This window comes from Erpetoichthys calabaricus, chromosome 11, assembly GCF_900747795.2.
Source record: "Erpetoichthys calabaricus chromosome 11, fErpCal1.3, whole genome shotgun sequence".
Classification (NCBI taxonomy): domain Eukaryota; kingdom Metazoa; phylum Chordata; class Cladistia; order Polypteriformes; family Polypteridae; genus Erpetoichthys; species Erpetoichthys calabaricus.
In genome coordinates this window covers 95,470,669-95,490,275 of record NC_041404.2, presented here as the reverse complement: position 1 = coordinate 95,490,275, position 19,607 = coordinate 95,470,669, and the positions used below count along the sequence as shown (strand labels likewise).

At 40.6% G+C, this 19,607-nt stretch overlaps 1 protein-coding gene and 2 long non-coding RNA genes across 4 annotated transcripts in view; 1 reads left to right on the top strand and 2 right to left on the bottom strand.

Annotated features, from left to right (window-relative positions):
- LOC114661346 (mucin-2-like) overlaps positions 1-19,607 on the bottom strand; it is a 54,226-nt gene that overhangs the window by 10,436 nt on the left and 24,183 nt on the right. Inside the window, exons 19-38 of the mRNA XM_051933351.1 lie at positions 19,346-19,502; positions 18,824-18,850; positions 18,266-18,421; positions 17,608-17,886; positions 16,924-17,041; positions 14,986-15,065; positions 14,701-14,837; positions 13,128-13,236; positions 11,444-11,638; positions 10,466-11,236; positions 10,103-10,321; positions 9,911-9,958; positions 6,311-6,406; positions 6,167-6,262; positions 4,811-5,266; positions 4,283-4,462; positions 3,851-4,234; positions 1,883-2,122; positions 1,595-1,690; positions 755-898 (exon numbers count right to left, since the gene is read on the bottom strand). Coding sequence (XP_051789311.1) covers positions 755-898; positions 1,595-1,690; positions 1,883-2,122; positions 3,851-4,234; positions 4,283-4,462; positions 4,811-5,266; positions 6,167-6,262; positions 6,311-6,406; positions 9,911-9,958; positions 10,103-10,321; positions 10,466-11,236; positions 11,444-11,638; positions 13,128-13,236; positions 14,701-14,837; positions 14,986-15,065; positions 16,924-17,041; positions 17,608-17,886; positions 18,266-18,421; positions 18,824-18,850; positions 19,346-19,502 — 3,988 coding nt within the window. The remainder of the gene's footprint in view (positions 1-754; positions 899-1,594; positions 1,691-1,882; positions 2,123-3,850; positions 4,235-4,282; positions 4,463-4,810; positions 5,267-6,166; positions 6,263-6,310; positions 6,407-9,910; positions 9,959-10,102; positions 10,322-10,465; positions 11,237-11,443; positions 11,639-13,127; positions 13,237-14,700; positions 14,838-14,985; positions 15,066-16,923; positions 17,042-17,607; positions 17,887-18,265; positions 18,422-18,823; positions 18,851-19,345; positions 19,503-19,607) is intronic.
- On the top strand, positions 401-11,070 carry LOC127529539 (uncharacterized). 2 transcript variants are annotated; one of them, XR_007936166.1, is made up of 6 exons: positions 401-499; positions 1,916-2,059; positions 3,884-4,075; positions 7,517-7,612; positions 10,751-10,828; positions 10,973-11,070. It is a non-coding gene; the product is annotated as an uncharacterized LOC127529539 (long non-coding RNA). The 2 variants fall into 2 exon arrangements; XR_007936165.1 differs by lacking the exons at positions 401-499; positions 10,751-10,828; positions 10,973-11,070 and adding an exon at positions 787-931 and having other exon boundaries at positions 7,517-7,648.
- Positions 5,312-5,625, bottom strand: LOC127529540 (uncharacterized). The gene is made up of 2 exons (XR_007936167.1): positions 5,531-5,625; positions 5,312-5,407 (listed from the first exon to the last, which is right to left on the bottom strand). It is a non-coding gene; the product is annotated as an uncharacterized LOC127529540 (long non-coding RNA).

Here is a 19,607-nt window from a genome sequence, read left to right as displayed (position 1 = left end):
GCTTCAGATTTTGGACCAAGTATTAAACTTGAACCAACTGTTGTAGTATACTGAGTTGTTAGTCCAGGTATGGAAGTCTGACCTTCTGTTGTACCAGGTTTACTTGTTTGTCCAGTTGTGGTAGTCTGACCTTGTGTTGTGCTTGATTTATTTGTTTGTCTAGTTGTGGTAGTCTGACCTTGTGTTGTGCCTGGTTTATTTGTTTGTCCAGGTGTTGAACTTGGACCAATTGATGTAGTATGCTGAGTTGTTTGTTCAGGTATGGTAGTCTGACCTTCTGTTGTACCTGGTTTATTTGTTTGTCCAGTTGTGGTAGTCTGACCTTGTGTTGTGCTTGGTTTAGTTGTTTGTCCAGGTGTTGAACTTGGACCGATTGATGTAGTATGCTGAGTTGTTTGTCCAGGTATGGTAGTCTGACTTTCTGTTGTACCAGGTTTATTTGTTTGTCCAGTTGTGGTAGTCTGACCTTGTGTTGTGCCTGGTTTATTTGTTTGTCCAGGTGTTGAACTTGGACCGATTGATGTAGTATGCTGAGTTGTTTGTTCAGGTATGGTAGTCTGACCTTCTGTTGTACCGGGTTTGCTTGTTTGTCCAGTTGTGGTAGTCTGACCTTGTGTTGTGCCTGGTTTAGTTGTTTGTCCAGGTGTTGAACTTGGACCGATTGATGTAGTATGCTGAGTTGTTTCTCCAGGTATGGTAGTCTGACCTTCTGTTGTACCGGGTTTGCTTGTTTGTCCAGTTGTGGTAGTCTGACCTTGTGTTGTGCCTGGTTTAGTTGTTTGTCCAGGTGTTGAACTTGGACCGACTGATGTAGTATGCTGAGTTGTTTGTCCAGGTATGGTAGTCTGACCTTCTGTTGTACCGGGTTTATTTGTTTGTCCAGTTGTGGTAGTCTGACCTTGTGTTGTGCCTGGTTTAGTTGTTTGTCCAGGTGAACTTGGACTGACTGATGTAGTATACTGAGTTGTTTGTCCAGGTATGGTAGTCTGACCTTCTGTTGTACCGGGTTTGCTTGTTTGTCCAGTTGTGGTAGTCTGACCTTGTGTTGTGCCTGGTTTAGTTGTTTGTCCAGGTGTTGAACTTGGACCGATTGATGTAGTATGCTGAGTTGTTTCTCCAGGTATGGTAGTCTGACCTTCTGTTGTACCGGGTTTGCTTGTTTGTCCAGTTGTGGTAGTCTGACCTTGTGTTGTGCCTGGTTTAGTTGTTTGTCCAGGTGTTGAACTTGGACCGACTGATGTAGTATACTGAGTTGTGTCTCCAGGTATGGTAGTCTGACCTTCTGTTGTACCGGGTTTATTTGTTTGTCCAGTTGTGGTAGTCTGACCTTGTGTTGTGCCTGGTTCAGTTGTTTGTCCAGATGTAGTATACTGAGTTGTTTGTCCAGGTATGGTAGTCTGACCTTCTGTTGTACCGGGTTTGCTTGTTTGTCCAGTTGTGGTAGTCTGACCTTGTGTTGTGGCTGGTTTAGTTGTTTGTCCAGGTGTTGAACTTGGACCAATTGATGTAGTATGCTGAGTTGTTTCTCCAGGTATGGTAGTCTGACCTTCTGTTGTACCGGGTTTGCTAGTTTGTCCAGTTGTGGTAGTCTGACCTTGTGTTGTGCCTGGTTTAGTTGTTTGTCCAGGTGTTGAACTTGGACCGACTGATGTAGTATGCTGAGTTGTTTGTCCAGGTATGGTAGTCTGACCTTCTGTTGTACCGGGTTTGCTTGTTTGTCCAGTTGTGGTAGTCTGACCTTGTGTTGTGCCTGGTTTAGTTGTTTGTCCAGGTGTTGAACTTGGACCGACTGATGTAGTATACTGAGTTGTTTGTCCAGGTATGGTAGTCTGACCTTCTGTTGTACCGGGTTTGCTTGTTTGTCCAGTTGTGGTAGTCTGACCTTGTGTTGTGCCTGGTTTAGTTGTTTGTCCAGGTGTTGAACTTGGACCAATTGATGTAGTATGCTGAGTTGTTTCTCCAGGTATGGTAGTCTGACCTTCTGTTGTACCGGGTTTATTTGTTTGTCCAGTTGTGGTAGTCTGACCTTGTGTTGTGCCTGGTTTAGTTGTTTCTCCAGGTGTTGAACTTGGACCGACTGATGTAGTATACTGAGTTGTTTCTCCAGGTATGGTAGTCTGACCTTCTGTTGTACCGGGTTTGCTAGTTTGTCCAGTTGTGGTAGTCTGACCTTGTGTTGTGCCTGGTTTAGTTGTTTGTCCAGGTGTTGAACTTGGACCGACTGATGTAGTATGCTGAGTTGTTTCTCCAGGTATGGTAGTCTGACCTTCTGTTGTAAATGTTGGTGTCTCCACCTTTATCTTGCTTGGTAAAGTTGTGTAATAAAATGTTGTTTCACTTTCACCAGAACCTGCATCAGTATATGGTTCAAATGTTGTAGTATGCTGTGTAATGGTAGTAGTTGCAGGGCTTGATTCAGTTGTGGAAGTAACATGTGTTTCAGTAGTTTGTCCAGGTATGGTAGTCTGACCTTCTGTTGTACCGGGTTTGCTTGTTTGTCCAGTTGTGGTAGTCTGACCTTGTGTTGTGCCTGGTTTAGTTGTTTGTCCAGGTGTTGAACTTGGACCGATTGATGTAGTATGCTGAGTTGTTTCTCCAGGTATGGTAGTCTGACCTTCTGTTGTAAATGTTGGTGTCTCCACCTTTATCTTGCTTGGTAAAGATTTGGGAAAAGATGGTGTTTCACTTTCACCAGAACCTCCATCAGTAGATGGTTCAAATGTTGTAGTATGCTGTGTAATGGTACTAGTTGCAGGGCTTGATTCAGTTGTGGAAGTAACATGTGTTTCAGTAGTTTGTCCAGGTATGGTAGTCTGACCTTCTGTTGTACCGGGTTTGCTTGTTTGTCCAGTTGTGGTAGTCTGACCTTGTGTTGTGCCTGGTTTAGTTGTTTGTCCAGGTGTTGAACTTGGACCGATTGATGTAGTATGCTGAGTTGTTTCTCCAGGTATGGTAGTCTGACCTTCTGTTGTACCGGGTTTGCTTGTTTGTCCAGTTGTGGTAGTCTGACCTTGTGTTGTGCCTGGTTTAGTTGTTTGTCCAGGTGTTGAACTTGGACCGACTGATGTAGTATGCTGAGTTGTTTCTCCAGGTATGGTAGTCTGACCTTCTGTTGTACCGGGTTTGCTTGTTTGTCCAGTTGTGGTAGTCTGACCTTGTGTTGTGCCTGGTTTAGTTGTTTGTCCAGGTGAACTTGGACTGACTGATGTAGTATACTGAGTTGTTTGTCCAGGTATGGTAGTCTGACCTTCTGTTGTACCGGGTTTGCTTGTTTGTCCAGTTGTGGTAGTCTGACCTTGTGTTGTGCCTGGTTTAGTTGTTTGTCCAGGTGTTGAACTTGGACCGATTGATGTAGTATGCTGAGTTGTTTCTCCAGGTATGGTAGTCTGACCTTCTGTTGTACCGGGTTTGCTTGTTTGTCCAGTTGTGGTAGTCTGACCTTGTGTTGTGCCTGGTTTAGTTGTTTGTCCAGGTGTTGAACTTGGACCGACTGATGTAGTATGCTGAGTTGTTTCTCCAGGTATGGTAGTCTGACCTTCTGTTGTACCGGGTTTATTTGTTTGTCCAGTTGTGGTAGTCTGACCTTGTGTTGTGCCTGGTTCAGTTGTTTGTCCAGATGTAGTATACTGAGTTGTTTGTCCAGGTATGGTAGTCTGACCTTCTGTTGTACCGGGTTTGCTTGTTTGTCCAGTTGTGGTAGTCTGACCTTGTGTTGTGCCTGGTTTAGTTGTTTGTCCAGGTGTTGAACTTGGACCGATTGATGTAGTATGCTGAGTTGTTTCTCCAGGTATGGTAGTCTGACCTTCTGTTGTACCGGGTTTGCTAGTTTGTCCAGTTGTGGTAGTCTGACCTTGTGTTGTGCCTGGTTTAGTTGTTTGTCCAGGTGTTGAACTTGGACCGACTGATGTAGTATGCTGAGTTGTTTGTCCAGGTATGGTAGTCTGACCTTCTGTTGTACCGGGTTTGCTTGTTTGTCCAGTTGTGGTAGTCTGACCTTGTGTTGTGCCTGGTTTAGTTGTTTGTCCAGGTGTTGAACTTGGACCGACTGATGTAGTATACTGAGTTGTTTGTCCAGGTATGGTAGTCTGACCTTCTGTTGTACCGGGTTTGCTTGTTTGTCCAGTTGTGGTAGTCTGACCTTGTGTTGTGCCTGGTTTAGTTGTTTCTCCAGGTGTTGAACTTGGACCGACTGATGTAGTATACTGAGTTGTTTCTCCAGGTATGGTAGTCTGACCTTCTGTTGTACCGGGTTTGCTAGTTTGTCCAGTTGTGGTAGTCTGACCTTGTGTTGTGCCTGGTTTAGTTGTTTGTCCAGGTGTTGAACTTGGACCGACTGATGTAGTATGCTGAGTTGTTTCTCCAGGTATGGTAGTCTGACCTTCTGTTGTAAATGTTGGTGTCTCCACCTTTATCTTGCTTGGTAAAGTTGTGTAATAAAATGTTGTTTCACTTTCACCAGAACCTGCATCAGTATATGGTTCAAATGTTGTAGTATGCTGTGTAATGGTAGTAGTTGCAGGGCTTGATTCAGTTGTGGAAGTAACATGTGTTTCAGTAGTTTGTCCAGGTATGGTAGTCTGACCTTCTGTTGTACCGGGTTTGCTTGTTTGTCCAGTTGTGGTAGTCTGACCTTGTGTTGTGCCTGGTTTAGTTGTTTGTCCAGGTGTTGAACTTGGACCGATTGATGTAGTATGCTGAGTTGTTTCTCCAGGTATGGTAGTCTGACCTTCTGTTGTAAATGTTGGTGTCTCCACCTTTATCTTACTTGGTAAAGATTTGGGAAAAGATGGTGTTTCACTTTCACCAGAACCTCCATCAGTAGATGGTTCAAATGTTGTAGTATGCTGTGTAATGGTACTAGTTGCAGGGCTTGATTCAGTTGTGGAAGTAACATGTGTTTCAGTAGTTTGTCCAGGTATGGTAGTCTGACCTTCTGTTGTACCGGGTTTGCTTGTTTGTCCAGTTGTGGTAGTCTGACCTTGTGTTGTGCCTGGTTTAGTTGTTTGTCCAGGTGTTGAACTTGGACCGATTGATGTAGTATGCTGAGTTGTTTCTCCAGGTATGGTAGTCTGACCTTCTGTTGTACCGGGTTTGCTTGTTTGTCCAGTTGTGGTAGTCTGACCTTGTGTTGTGCCTGGTTTAGTTGTTTGTCCAGGTGTTGAACTTGGACCGACTGATGTAGTATGCTGAGTTGTTTGTCCAGGTATGGTAGTCTGACCTTCTGTTGTACCGGGTTTGCTTGTTTGTCCAGTTGTGGTAGTCTGACCTTGTGTTGTGCCTGGTTTAGTTGTTTGTCCAGGTGAACTTGGACTGACTGATGTAGTATACTGAGTTGTTTGTCCAGGTATGGTAGTCTGACCTTCTGTTGTACCGGGTTTGCTTGTTTGTCCAGTTGTGGTAGTCTGACCTTGTGTTGTGCCTGGTTCAGTTGTTTGTCCAGATGTAGTATACTGAGTTGTTTGTCCAGATATGGTAGTCTGACCTTCTGTTGTACCGGGTTTGCTAGTTTGTCCAGTTGTGGTAGTCTGACCTTGTGTTGTGCCTGGTTTAGTTGTTTGTCCAGGTGTTGAACTTGGACCGACTGATGTAGTATACTGAGTTGTTTCTCCAGGTATGGTAGTCTGACCTTCTGTTGTACCGGGTTTGCTAGTTTGTCCAGTTGTGGTAGTCTGACCTTGTGTTGTGCCTGGTTTAGTTGTTTGTCCAGGTGTTGAACTTGGACCGACTGATGTAGTATGCTGAGTTGTTTCTCCAGGTATGGTAGTCTGACCTTCTGTTGTAAATGTTGGTGTCTCCACCTTTATCTTGCTTGGTAAAGTTGTGTAATAAAATGTTGTTTCACTTTCACCAGAACCTCCATCAGTATATGGTTCAAATGTTGTAGTATGCTGTGTAATGGTAGTAGTTGCAGGGCTTGATTCAGTTGTCGAAGTAACATGTGTTTCAGTAGTTTGTCCAGGTATGGTAGTCTGACCTTCTGTTGTACCGGGTTTGCTTGTTTGTCCAGTTGTGGTAGTCTGACCTTGTGTTGTGCCTGGTTTAGTTGTTTGTCCAGGTGTTGAACTTGGACCAATTGATGTAGTATGCTGAGTTGTTTCTCCAGGTATGGTAGTCTGACCTTCTGTTGTACCGGGTTTATTTGTTTGTCCAGTTGTGGTAGTCTGACCTTGTGTTGTGCCTGGTTTAGTTGTTTCTCCAGGTGTTGAACTTGGACCGACTGATGTAGTATACTGAGTTGTTTCTCCAGGTATGGTAGTCTGACCTTCTGTTGTACCGGGTTTGCTAGTTTGTCCAGTTGTGGTAGTCTGACCTTGTGTTGTGCCTGGTTTAGTTGTTTGTCCAGGTGTTGAACTTGGACCGACTGATGTAGTATGCTGAGTTGTTTCTCCAGGTATGGTAGTCTGACCTTCTGTTGTAAATGTTGGTGTCTCCACCTTTATCTTGCTTGGTAAAGTTGTGTAATAAAATGTTGTTTCACTTTCACCAGAACCTGCATCAGTATATGGTTCAAATGTTGTAGTATGCTGTGTAATGGTACTAGTTGCAGGGCTTGATTCAGTTGTGGAAGTAACATGTGTTTCAGTAGTTTGTCCAGGTATGGTAGTCTGACCTTCTGTTGTACCGGGTTTGCTTGTTTGTCCAGTTGTGGTAGTCTGACCTTGTGTTGTGCCTGGTTTAGTTGTTTGTCCAGGTGTTGAACTTGGACCGATTGATGTAGTATGCTGAGTTGTTTCTCCAGGTATGGTAGTCTGACCTTCTGTTGTAAATGTTGGTGTCTCCACCTTTATCTTGCTTGGTAAAGATTTGGGAAAAGATGGTGTTTCACTTTCACCAGAACCTCCATCAGTAGATGGTTCAAATGTTGTAGTATGCTGTGTAATGGTACTAGTTGCAGGGCTTGATTCAGTTGTGGAAGTAAGATGTGTTTCAGTAGTTTGTCCAGGTATGGTAGTCTGACCTTCTGTTGTACCGGGTTTGCTTGTTTGTCCAGTTGTGGTAGTCTGACCTTGTGTTGTGCCTGGTTTAGTTGTTTGTCCAGGTGTTGAACTTGGACCGATTGATGTAGTATGCTGAGTTGTTTCTCCAGGTATGGTAGTCTGACCTTCTGTTGTACCGGGTTTGCTTGTTTGTCCAGTTGTGGTAATCTGACCTTGTGTTGTGCCTGGTTTAGTTGTTTGTCCAGGTGTTGAACTTGGACCGACTGATGTAGTATGCTGAGTTGTTTGTCCAGGTATGGTAGTCTGACCTTCTGTTGTACCGGGTTTGCTTGTTTGTCCAGTTGTGGTAGTCTGACCTTGTGTTGTGCCTGGTTTAGTTGTTTGTCCAGGTGAACTTGGACTGACTGATGTAGTATACTGAGTTGTTTGTCCAGGTATGGTAGTCTGACCTTCTGTTGTACCGGGTTTGCTTGTTTGTCCAGTTGTGGTAGTCTGACCTTGTGTTGTGCCTGGTTTAGCTGTTTGTCCAGGTGTTGAACTTGGACCGATTGATGTAGTATGCTGAGTTGTTTCTCCAGGTATTGTAGTCTGACCTTCTGTTGTACCGGGTTTGCTTGTTTGTCCAGTTGTGGTAGTCTGACCTTGTGTTGTGCCTGGTTTAGTTGTTTGTCCAGGTGTTGAACTTGGACCGACTGATGTAGTATACTGAGTTGTGTCTCCAGGTATGGTAGTCTGACCTTCTGTTGTACCGGGTTTATTTGTTTGTCCAGTTGTGGTAGTCTGACCTTGTGTTGTGCCTGGTTCAGTTGTTTGTCCAGATGTAGTATACTGAGTTGTTTGTCCAGGTATGGTAGTCTGACCTTCTGTTGTACCGGGTTTGCTTGTTTGTCCAGTTGTGGTAGTCTGACCTTGTGTTGTGCCTGGTTTAGTTGTTTGTCCAGGTGTTGAACTTGGACCGACTGATGTAGTATACTGAGTTGTTTCTCCAGGTATGGTAGTCTGACCTTCTGTTGTACCGGGTTTGCTAGTTTGTCCAGTTGTGGTAGTCTGACCTTGTGTTGTGCCTGGTTCAGTTGTTTGTCCAGATGTAGTATACTGAGTTGTTTCTCCAGGTATGGTAGTCTGACCTTCTGTTGTACCGGGTTTGTTTGTTTGTCCAGTTGTGGTAGTCTGACCTTGTGTTGTGCCTGGTTCAGTTGTTTGTCCAGATGTAGTATACTGAGTTGTTTGTCCAGGTATGGTAGTCTGACCTTCTGTTGTACCGGGTTTGCTTGTTTGTCCAGTTGTGGTAGTCTGACCTTGTGTTGTGCCTGGTTCAGTTGTTTGTCCAGATGTAGTATACTGAGTTGTTTGTCCAGGTATGGTAGTCTGACCTTCTGTTGTACCGGGTTTGCTTGTTTGTCCAGTTGTGGTAGTCTGACCTTGTGTTGTGCCTGGTTCAGTTGTTTGTCCAGATGTAGTATACTGAGTTGTTTGTCCAGATATGGTAGTCTGACCTTCTGTTGTACCGGGTTTGCTAGTTTGTCCAGTTGTGGTAGTCTGACCTTGTGTTGTGCCTGGTTCAGTTGTTTGTCCAGATGTAGTATACTGAGTTGTTTGTCCAGGTATGGTAGTCTGACCTTCTGTTGTACCGGGTTTGCTTGTTTGTCCAGTTGTGGTAGTCTGACCTTGTGTTGTGCCTGGTTCAGTTGTTTGTCCAGATGTAGTATACTGAGTTGTTTGTCCAGGTATGGTAGTCTGACCTTCTGTTGTACCGGGTTTGCTAGTTTGTCCAGTTGTGGTAGTCTGACCTTGTGTTGTGCCTGGTTCAGTTGTTTGTCCAGATGTAGTATACTGAGTTGTTTCTCCAGGTATGGTAGTCTGACCTTCTGTTGTACCGGGTTTGCTTGTTTGTCCAGTTGTGGTAGTCTGACCTTGTGTTGTGCCTGGTTCAGTTGTTTGTCCAGATGTAGTATACTGAGTTGTTTGTCCAGGTATGGTAGTCTGACCTTCTGTTGTACCGGGTTTGCTTGTTTGTCCAGTTGTGGTAGTCTGACCTTGTGTTGTGCCTGGTTCAGTTGTTTGTCCAGATGTAGTATACTGAGTTGTTTGTCCAGATATGGTAGTCTGACCTTCTGTTGTACCGGGTTTGCTTGTTTGTCCAGTTGTGGTAGTCTGACCTTGTGTTGTGCCTGGTTCAGTTGTTTGTCCAGATGTAGTATACTGAGTTGTTTGTCCAGATATGGTAGTCTGACCTTCTGTTGTACCGGGTTTGCTAGTTTGTCCAGTTGTGGTAGTCTGACCTTGTGTTGTGCCTGGTTCAGTTGTTTGTCCAGATGTAGTATACTGAGTTGTTTGTCCAGGTATGGTAGTCTGACCTTCTGTTGTACCGGGTTTGCTTGTTTGTCCAGTTGTGGTAGTCTGACCTTGTGTTGTGCCTGGTTCAGTTGTTTGTCCAGATGTAGTATACTGAGTTGTTTGTCCAGGTATGGTAGTCTGACCTTCTGTTGTACCGGGTTTGCTAGTTTGTCCAGTTGTGGTAGTCTGACCTTGTGTTGTGCCTGGTTCAGTTGTTTGTCCAGATGTAGTATACTGAGTTGTTTCTCCAGGTATGGTAGTCTGACCTTCTGTTGTACCGGGTTTGCTTGTTTGTCCAGTTGTGGTAGTCTGACCTTGTGTTGTGCCTGGTTCAGTTGTTTGTCCAGATGTAGTATACTGAGTTGTTTGTCCAGGTATGGTAGTCTGACCTTCTGTTGTACCGGGTTTGCTTGTTTGTCCAGTTGTGGTAGTCTGACCTTGTGTTGTGCCTGGTTCAGTTGTTTGTCCAGATGTAGTATACTGAGTTGTTTGTCCAGATATGGTAGTCTGACCTTCTGTTGTACCGGGTTTGCTAGTTTGTCCAGTTGTGGTAGTCTGACCTTGTGTTGTGCCTGGTTCAGTTGTTTGTCCAGATGTAGTATACTGAGTTGTTTGTCCAGGTATGGTAGTCTGACCTTCTGTTGTGCCGGGTTTGCTTGTTTGTCCAGTTGTGGTAGTCTGACCTTGTGTTGTGCCTGGTTCAGTTGTTTGTCCAGGTGTTGAACTTGGACCGATTGATGTAGTATGCTGAGTTGTTTCTCCAGGTATGGTAGTCTGACCTTCTGTTGTACCGGGTTTGCTTGTTTGTCCAGTTGTGGTAGTCTGACCTTGTGTTGTGCCTGGTTTAGTTGTTTGTCCAGGTGTTGAACTTGGACCGACTGATGTAGTATACTGAGTTGTGTCTCCAGGTATGGTAGTCTGACCTTCTGTTGTACCGGGTTTATTTGTTTGTCCAGTTGTGGTAGTCTGACCTTGTGTTGTGCCTGGTTCAGTTGTTTGTCCAGATGTAGTATACTGAGTTGTTTGTCCAGGTATGGTAGTCTGACCTTCTGTTGTACCGGGTTTGCTTGTTTGTCCAGTTGTGGTAGTCTGACCTTGTGTTGTGCCTGGTTTAGTTGTTTGTCCAGGTGTTGAACTTGGACCGACTGATGTAGTATGCTGAGTTGTTTGTCCACGTATGGTAGTCTGACCTTCTGTTGTAAATGTTGGTGTCTCCACCTTTATCTTGCTTGGTAAAGTTGTGTGATAAAATGTTGTTTCACTTTCACCAGAACCTCCATCAGTAGATGGTTCAAATGTTGTAGTATGCTGTGTAATGGTACTAGTTGCAGGGCTTAATTCAGTTGTGGAAGTAACATGTGTTTCAGTAGTTTGTCTAGGTATGGTAGTCTGACCTTCTGTTGTACCGGGTTTGCTTGTTTGTCCAGTTGTGGTAGTCTGACCATGTGTTGTGCCTGGTTTAGTTGTTTGTCCAGGTGTTGAACTTGGACCGACTGCTGTAGTATACAGAGTTGTTTGTCCAGGTATGGTTGTCTGACCTTCTGTTGTATCAGGTTTATTTGTTTGTCCAGTTGTGGTAGTCTGACCTTGCGTTGTGCCTGGTTTAGTTGTTTGTCCAGGTGTTGAACTTGGACCGACTGCTGTAGTATACAGAGTTGTTTGTCCAGGTATGGTTGTCTGACCTTCAGTTGTACCAGGTTTGCTTGTTTGTCCAGTTGTGGTAGTCTGACCTTGTGTTGTGCCTGGATTAGTTGTTTGTCCAGGTGTTGAACTTGAACCAACTGATGTAGTATACTGATTGGTTTGTGCAGGTATGGTAGTCTGACCTTCTGTTGTAAATGTTGGTGTCTCCACCTTTATCTTGCTTGGTAAAGATTCGGGAAAAGATGTTGTTTCACTTTCACCAGAACCTCCATCAGTAGATGGTTCAAATGTTGAAGCAAGCTGTGTAATGGTACTAGATGCAGTACTTGATTCAGGAGTAGAATATAATTCTGTTTCAGTTGTTTGTTCACTGTTTGTCTGTCCATAATAAGGTGTTGTCGTAAACTTCGATGTAACCATTTCAGTGGTGACTGATTGGGCTGGGTGCTGAGTTGCTTCAGTTTCACCAGATCCTGGTTCAGTAGATTGTTCAAATGGTGAAATGAAGTGTTTTGTGGTACTAGCTGCAGTACTTGATCCTGATGGTTTTTCAGTCTCAGTGGTATCTGTCACAATCATTCCTGTTTGGTCTGGGTTTATAGTTGTGGTTTCACTTTCACCAGAGGTTTCATATGTTGTACTGGGCTGTGCAGTAGTAATCGTTACACTGCTTGTTCCCAAGGTAGGGTTTATTGATATTTCAGGACCACTGGTGGGCACTTCAAGTAAAAAAACAGAAGAATTTAGTTTCACAATGAGTGCTCCGTATTCCCTTAGTTATTCTGCACTTAAATTCTTTTATGATGGCTCTCTTAAATGTCAAATATTTCTCAGAGAGCAAGCTATTTAACAAAATAATTGTTTTGTCACATCAGAAGTGTTATAGCAATCATTATTTCAGTTTCATATGAAATTTCTCAGTCTCTTATCCACTTCTTACTGAATTATTCATTATATCATACATTCTGTTTGAATTTTTAGTTCCTTCTACCTTCTTACATTAGATTTATTAAGAAAAACATTTTTTGGTTAGTTTCACTACCTAATTGTCCTGAGGCTTATAATTATGTAAATTATATTATCATTGATAGGAAAAAAGACTTTGAATTCTGTATGAAACGTGGCTTAGTAGTGGATGAACTAAAGCATTTATGAGACAGCCCTGACAAACTTCAGTTTTACAAAATGGAAAAGAAGACATTATCCTTGTAAATAGAGCATATGTTGAGCAGTGTAAATGGTAAAAATGCCAATCTTATCAGTTTTGTGTCTTTTGGGTATCTTGCAGTCACTATTTAAACAGTGTCATATTCTTTTTTACTATTTATCACCCACCAAAATACCTCAGTTATTCATGAATTTTTGGATTTACTATATGAAATAATAACTAGTTTTGTCAATTTTCTAATAGTAGATGATTTTAACTTTCTTGGAGATAATCATTGTGATCCTAAGGGTAAATAATTTATGGATCTTTTGAATGCTTTTGACTTTACTCAATATACCACCCAGTCAACACAGAAAGAGGGTCACACAGTAGATACAGTTATCTCAAAAGAGCTTAAAATGAATGTGACTCAGATAATATTGAAATATCTGATAATTACTGTATCTCCTTTAATGTAACAATGCCTTTTACATGGTCTAAAGAGAAGCATGCTTTTAAGAGATGTTTTTTGTTGATGCCACAGCTGCCTCTTCCTTTTTTAATGTTATAAGTAATCAATCTGACTGTGATAAGGTTGATCATCTTAACACTAAACTGTAGTCAGTGGCGGACATACTGTAGTAGTCCTTGATAAACTAGTTAAAAAAGTCTACCACAGCTGTCATAATATGGAAAACACAAGCAGCTCCTATATTTTACTTCATCAATACAGAATTGTACTATGTGTCTTTTTAACTTTCTAACATGTCAATGTCATGTGTTGGACTAAGATGAGGATTTAAAAATGATGTGTGCTTGTAGTATATTCATTCTGACTGAGTTTTTATGTCAACTCATCTTGATAAAGTCTTTTTGTAAATTTTAGCTAATGTTTAATTACACCTCCTGTCCTACGAAACCATACCTTTTGTCTTTGCAATAGAAAGAATTCCACCCTCCAATCAACTAGACTTCTTAACAACAGTTCTGAATATAACATGTAATTAATGTTTTTTCCCTTCAGCTTTATAATTCAACTGTGCAGACAGAAAACAACTTACCACACTGTACAACATCACAGCAGCCATTTTGGTCTTTAGTAGTCATTTTGACATGTTTAGGATTTTCACAATCCAACACTGGTGGACAATTTCTTTTGTCACATAGAGGCTAAAAGAGAAAGGAGGTTCATTGGTCAGTTCGTATAAAAAAAATACCTTTATATTGCTCTTTCCTAGTTCATTTCCTTAATTTTAAAATTAATTATATGATGAAGATAAAAGGAATGTTAAAAGACAGCATTTGACTGTTAAGCCTGCAAGGGTCATTATAAAAGTTTAGTGGCTGAAATGTTTACCCAACATTTTAATTTTTTAGCTAATATTTAACTAGCTTTCTTTTTCACATGTGCACGCTAATGAAATACTTGTTAAATATATTTCTCTTTATTTTTATGTCCTTCAAACGGACATTGCTGCCAGAAATACATCAGTATTGTTATTGTCTGTTTTTCTGTTGGTCATCCGTGATGCCCTGTCCATGAAAATTATGAACAGAAGAGGCAAGACTCAGCATGGTTCAGAGTTCACACTGAATGCTCTTGACTTAATACCAAGTATGCAAAGCACAACTCTTACTTTACAAACACAGGGACTAAATGGCATGCTGCACCAGCACCAGAATCACTCTGTGTACTCTTGTAGCACCTTCCACAAGATATAAGAGGTTACATAGGCCTTTCCATGTCTACAAAGTTCACTTAGCCAGATTCCCACAACCATTTACTGTATATGCAAAAAAGACAAAGAGCTGTTCCATTGTTTCATGCCCAGGACAAATTTTACATTATTCCCTCTGAATATGAGGTCCAACAAGTAGACAGAGTCTCTGTCCCAGTACTCCAGCATATCCTTTCCTCAGGAAGGCTGAGGAGTGTGATCCATGAGATGTGTTAGCCTAAACAACCACATACTATCCAATGCTTTCCAGTAAGATGTCATCGATCACATTGGCCCTATGAAAATTTCTAATCACAGCAGCAATCTAAGCCATTAAGATGGACCCAACCACAACCAGTGCCTATGCCCACTCCTAGGCATAGGAGTTCCTCAAAGCACTCCTTCCATCTCTCGATGATATCAACACTTCCCCATTCTTGCTGAGAGCAGTGTGGGCAACATCCTGCTATTGCAAAACAGTCAATCCTACTATATTCTAGCAATATTTCTCCATATTCTACATGTGTTCCAACTTCTTTTACAACAAAGAAATAACCTCTGAAGAGCCCAGCATCTAATATGCCTTTGTCTGTCACACTCTTGCTTGTCATCCAACCAGCATAACACATGAAACCTCTCCTTTAGCCTTGTGGGTTCTCAGCCCGCACAGCAGTTCGACTGAGCTTTTTCAAGCTAAATCAAACAGGGCTTTACAAATGTTCTTTGTCCGTCCCTCCCCTTAGAACTATTCACCATTGGTTAATGCAAAAGGTGGCATATATCCTCAGCTAACATTGCTGTAAAGATCATTGAGGCACAGAATCTCTCCCCAACATGGCAAGATCACATTCTACAGATACCATGTTGTCTTCAATTCATACTCTCATTCTTTAAATAACAAAAACTATATATTTACAGTGGTTAATGACATTGGAGGAGTTGTAAATGTCACAGGAGGTGTTTCTTGGGAAATTGTTGTCAAAGATGGAGTGGTTGTTGGAGAGAGTTCAGTTGTTGTTGATGGAGGTGCAGTTGTCACTGGTGGTATATAACCTATTGTAAAATAAAATGGCATAGATATATTCAGTTAGAAATAGCTGATGGAAATATTCTTACCTTTTATACACATAATTAAATAATTCTATTAAGAAACCAAATAAAAACATTTTTTTTTGTTTATAAACAGAAGAACTCAGCTTACAGTCCTCTTTGTAGACACAGCGGTGAGTAACTTCATCAAAGAGCCTGTCTGGGGCACACTGAGGGTAGCAGCCTTCAACCCTGAGGAAGATGATGTATATATATATATATATATATATATGTATCATTTAAATTCCACCATTTCACATTCAACATAGTAACTTGTTTCTGATTTTTTATAAACACAATGTGCCAGACTGACAGAATGTTTTAATATTGTTCTACTTATGCAAGCTGATGTGGAATTGTGTATGAATGACCTTGGATTGATTCTGTTTAAGGGTAGGTTAAAAAGATGAATTCTCAACAAGGAACTTTACTACTGCAAAGACATTCTAGCTAGTCAACTTTAATAGCATTATTTAAATTGTCATTAAAAATGTACATATATCTCATAAAGTGAAAAATGAGGTAATTGTATGATTGCACACAGTAAAGCATTTTAAATAGGTAATGTGGAAGTATAAAAAGAAATGCTGAAATGAAGTTAGAAAAGCGATCAAAGTGGCTAATGTTAGTATGGGGGTAAGCTATAGATAGAAAATAGCTGCTGTGATAATTTTCACTAACTTTGATGGGGATTATACAGTAGATGATTATAGGACTACAAACTAAAACCTGCTCCATTTTCATCTGTATTTTTTCTTTGGAATGACCTTAATGCTTTCTATATGATTCAGCCTTCTTTCTTCTCATACATGATGGATGAGGACTTCTAAATGGATTGCTCATTAGGATCTGGTCTGGATGGAATTTTAGGGCATGGTCCTGGCTTGCTTCAAAAGGACAACAATTATCCCTGTACTTAAGAAAATAAAAGTGAATTGCCTTGAATGACTATAGACCAGTGGCACTCACTCCAGGTGTGATGAAGCAGTCTGAGAGACATATTAAACAGAATATTTCAGATGATCATGATCACCTCCAGCATATTGTCCCAACTGGTCCACAGAGAATGCTCCCCAACCAAATCAAATTGTGCTTCAGGGAGAAGCAAGCTGTGCTACATGCTTTCATTAATCAAGAAAAATACCAAATTTTGTTGAACTTGTGTGTGAAGGTATTCAATATAATTTTGCAGCTTCTAAAGGCTTTGTACAGCTTCCTTAATGCTTTATTTAGTGTTGCTGTGAAATAAGACAGACTTGATATCCATACATGAAAAATGCTTCTAAATGCAATGCACAAAAAAGTATAATCAGCCACATTTTGTTTTTCACATTAATTTTTGAGCATTTCCAAAGTGTAGATATCATTGTATAAGGGACACTGTGATATATTTTTGATACATGTGTGTTCATTATTAAAGATGTGTTACTTAATGCGATATAGTTTCTGTATCAACCCTATGTAAACAAAATGGAAACATGGCTTCTAAAGCCAAATGAGCATTTTAAGCAAGGACCTGTGTTCAAGTCAAAAGCATACTCTTCTGTTAAACAGATTTTAAATTGCTGTGCAGTTTATGGGAGCAGTCACAGTTCTTATTGGAATGTGATTACTGGTGCAAAAGCTCTAATGTGCTTATAATATGCAGTAGGTACACCCTGGAACTGCATAACACACTTGCACTTAAATGACGTACTATCTCCTGCAAAGTTTAAACCAAATTACATTTGCAGTTGGAATATGATTAAAAATTGAAACATGCCAATCTGGAGTTGTAGTTCTGATTATTAAAGAATTTGAGACTCAAGCGCTGGAGTCAGTGGGTGCATTTACTAGCAGCATGTATTTATTGATGTACTATTTTTTCAACTGCACATTTATCATTGAATAATTTTGTATTGCATGCTTATGTCATGCCATTGTCAGAGATAGATGTGCCAATGTAAAGTTTTCTTCAACTGTTCTGTTTACACAGAAGCTCTTATGGCATTTATGCAGAAACAAGTCCCATATGTAAAGTTTAGGGCTCACCCAGTCTTAAAGAACTTACTTTACATCCAGTGTACATGCAGTGCCATCTGGGTCCCGGCAGGTCTTGATGCATGGAGAGCTACACGGCTGGTAGCTCCAAATGCATAGCTTGCTTGATGCCAGACCAAGAGATTGTACTGCAAAAGCAAGAAATTGCAAATACTGTGCTTTGTAGCTATATTGTGGCTCCACTATCATTAACAACATAGAAAGAACATAAATAAAGGTTTAGATAATTGCTTATTAAAAATGGAAGAAACAACATGTATTGACAAAATTTGGTCAGAGAATAAAACTCTATCTCTGCAAAGTTTATTACTATCAACATATAAGATGCCAATGCTTTTTACATGTAAAGTACAGCATAAGTGATTATTAATATTATTATGTTGCTGGAAATAAAATACTGACTACTAGATACCAAGAAAAAAATACAGCTTATTTGTAACAATTGTATGTTAACATTTTCTTTTCTAAGGTAGATTCAACCAAGGCTTTTGTATTTACTACCTATGTTTCAATGACAGTACTCATTTGCTTCTGCTTAGAAAGCCTAATACAAGTCATTCATATATCACAGCTTTATTTTTTGCAGAGTGAAAGCATTAAGGCCTTTATATTCTTTACTGAGGATTTTTGTGTCTCCATTTTCAGAATACTTTGTTACACAAAGGAGAATTTTGGACTGTTAAGACTGACTTACCACTGGCTTTGAAGCTCATGAAGCTGGTCATCCCAGACATAAACTTGCTGACTTTAACAGTACTGTCTGGGCGACTACTGAGGTAGTAGCCTCGAGAAACATATGACTCATAGGCGTCATAACCTTTTATCCAGCGATCCTGGCGGAACACGAAGGTGCTATGAAGACGGAAGCTGGATGCAGACTGCCACTTCTTCAGAGCAACAGTGCCATCATTATTGTAAACAATAAAGTAATTTGGGTGCTGCACTGATTCTAATGAGACCAGTCTCTTGGGACCTGTGGTGAGAGAAATACATTTACATTATGTTTGACTAACAAGAGCTCAAAAAGAGAAACAGCAGAAGTAAATGCATAGTTCTTTTCAGTCCCCAGAAAAGATTTATCTTCCCACTTCTAAATTAAGCACAATTATGGCAATTATTTTTTTTACATAGGGCAGCCAATGGCACATCCACCATTAGACAACTTTTGTCTATTTCAATTCACAGCATGAATTGCTCACTTCATGCATCTCATTGCTCTAAGTATTCTGGTAAATGAAAGTATGGAACTTGGTATACTGTAAAATTCCAGCTTACCAAAATGCAGATAGAAACTTGAACACAACACACAAAGCAATTTTTCGTTTCACAGTTGTAGTTTTTAATAAACTTACTATAAGGATCTTTGTAGAGCCCTTCTGTGATCATGAAGCTTTGACTAATTATGTTACTCGGTTCATAGGGCACCATTGAAACCACTCCTGTGTTGATACTGGCAATGATGGCATTGTTGTTAGGATTTTGCAAAACAAATGGTCCTCTTCCCAGCTCTGTTGAAGATGGCAGGTATTAAAGAATTCAGGGAAATGCATTTATAAACTCTTTGTCTTTTGATTTGAAAGAAGTATCAACCTGACATTCACCTTTTCTAAGATTCAAAATTAAATATTCTAAATGTTAATTTGAATGCAATATCTTTAATTAATCACTTACTGAACTAAATATAAAACTAAATATTGCATACTGGTGCCGAAACCTTTTCTTACCTCTTAATTTTTGTACAGTATCATCAAGGTATACCAAACTACCACTCAACTGAACTCCAGATTATAATTTTTAGAATAACTGTCAGACAAGTTAAGAAAGCGCTATCCAGTCTGCCTAAGCTGCTGATTTTTTTAAATATGCCTGCTTTTTTCCATTTGAAAAACTTCACAAAGAAAAGCCCTTACCTCTGTTGAAGTATTCACAAGGAGCAGCTGAGGAGGAAAGAAAAGGATAAATGATTTTTGTTGTATACATATTATGCATTATGTACATATTACTCCATCCATCAGCTCGATGATAAACAGGAATGCCAGAGAGTGTAGACATGTTAGTTGGATAAATTTCTCTGCACTCTGTTCCTGAGGCAATAGTAATAGTACTTGGCTGACTGATAAAAGGTGAAGCAAAACATCAGGACACATTATATTTGTTTACATATATAAATGTTTTTACCATTAGAACAGAGGTAGTCTAGTGACTTCTTCAGAGTCACACACTGCTATAAAAACAAAATCATACTGCCTAGCATCCATTGACTTGATGCTTCTAAAACTTCCCTCTGTACCATGCCTATTTTTTTTGTTTGAATTTTTTGGGAATTATTTTTTTTTCACATTGACATTGTTGTTAATTCCATTTCAGGGAACTACAGTATAACAAGGTCCCTGCCAACACATGATGATTGATAAAAAAAGAAGCATCCTTACGGCACATGTCTGGAGTTCTCCAGTCTATGGCAATACCCTTGCGGCAGCATGCTCTTGCATATGCAGCCACTGAGGAGCAGAAGCAAAGGCAGGCATCACCATCATTACACTCTACTGTCTCCTCCACACACGACAGGTAGTAGTTATTTACTGGCACCTGAAAAAAGGACAAATCATTTTGAAGAACTGGTAAAATGGCATATTGAGAATATTACTGGAAAGGTACTGGATGATTTCTAGGAAGCCAATCAATATTCATTAC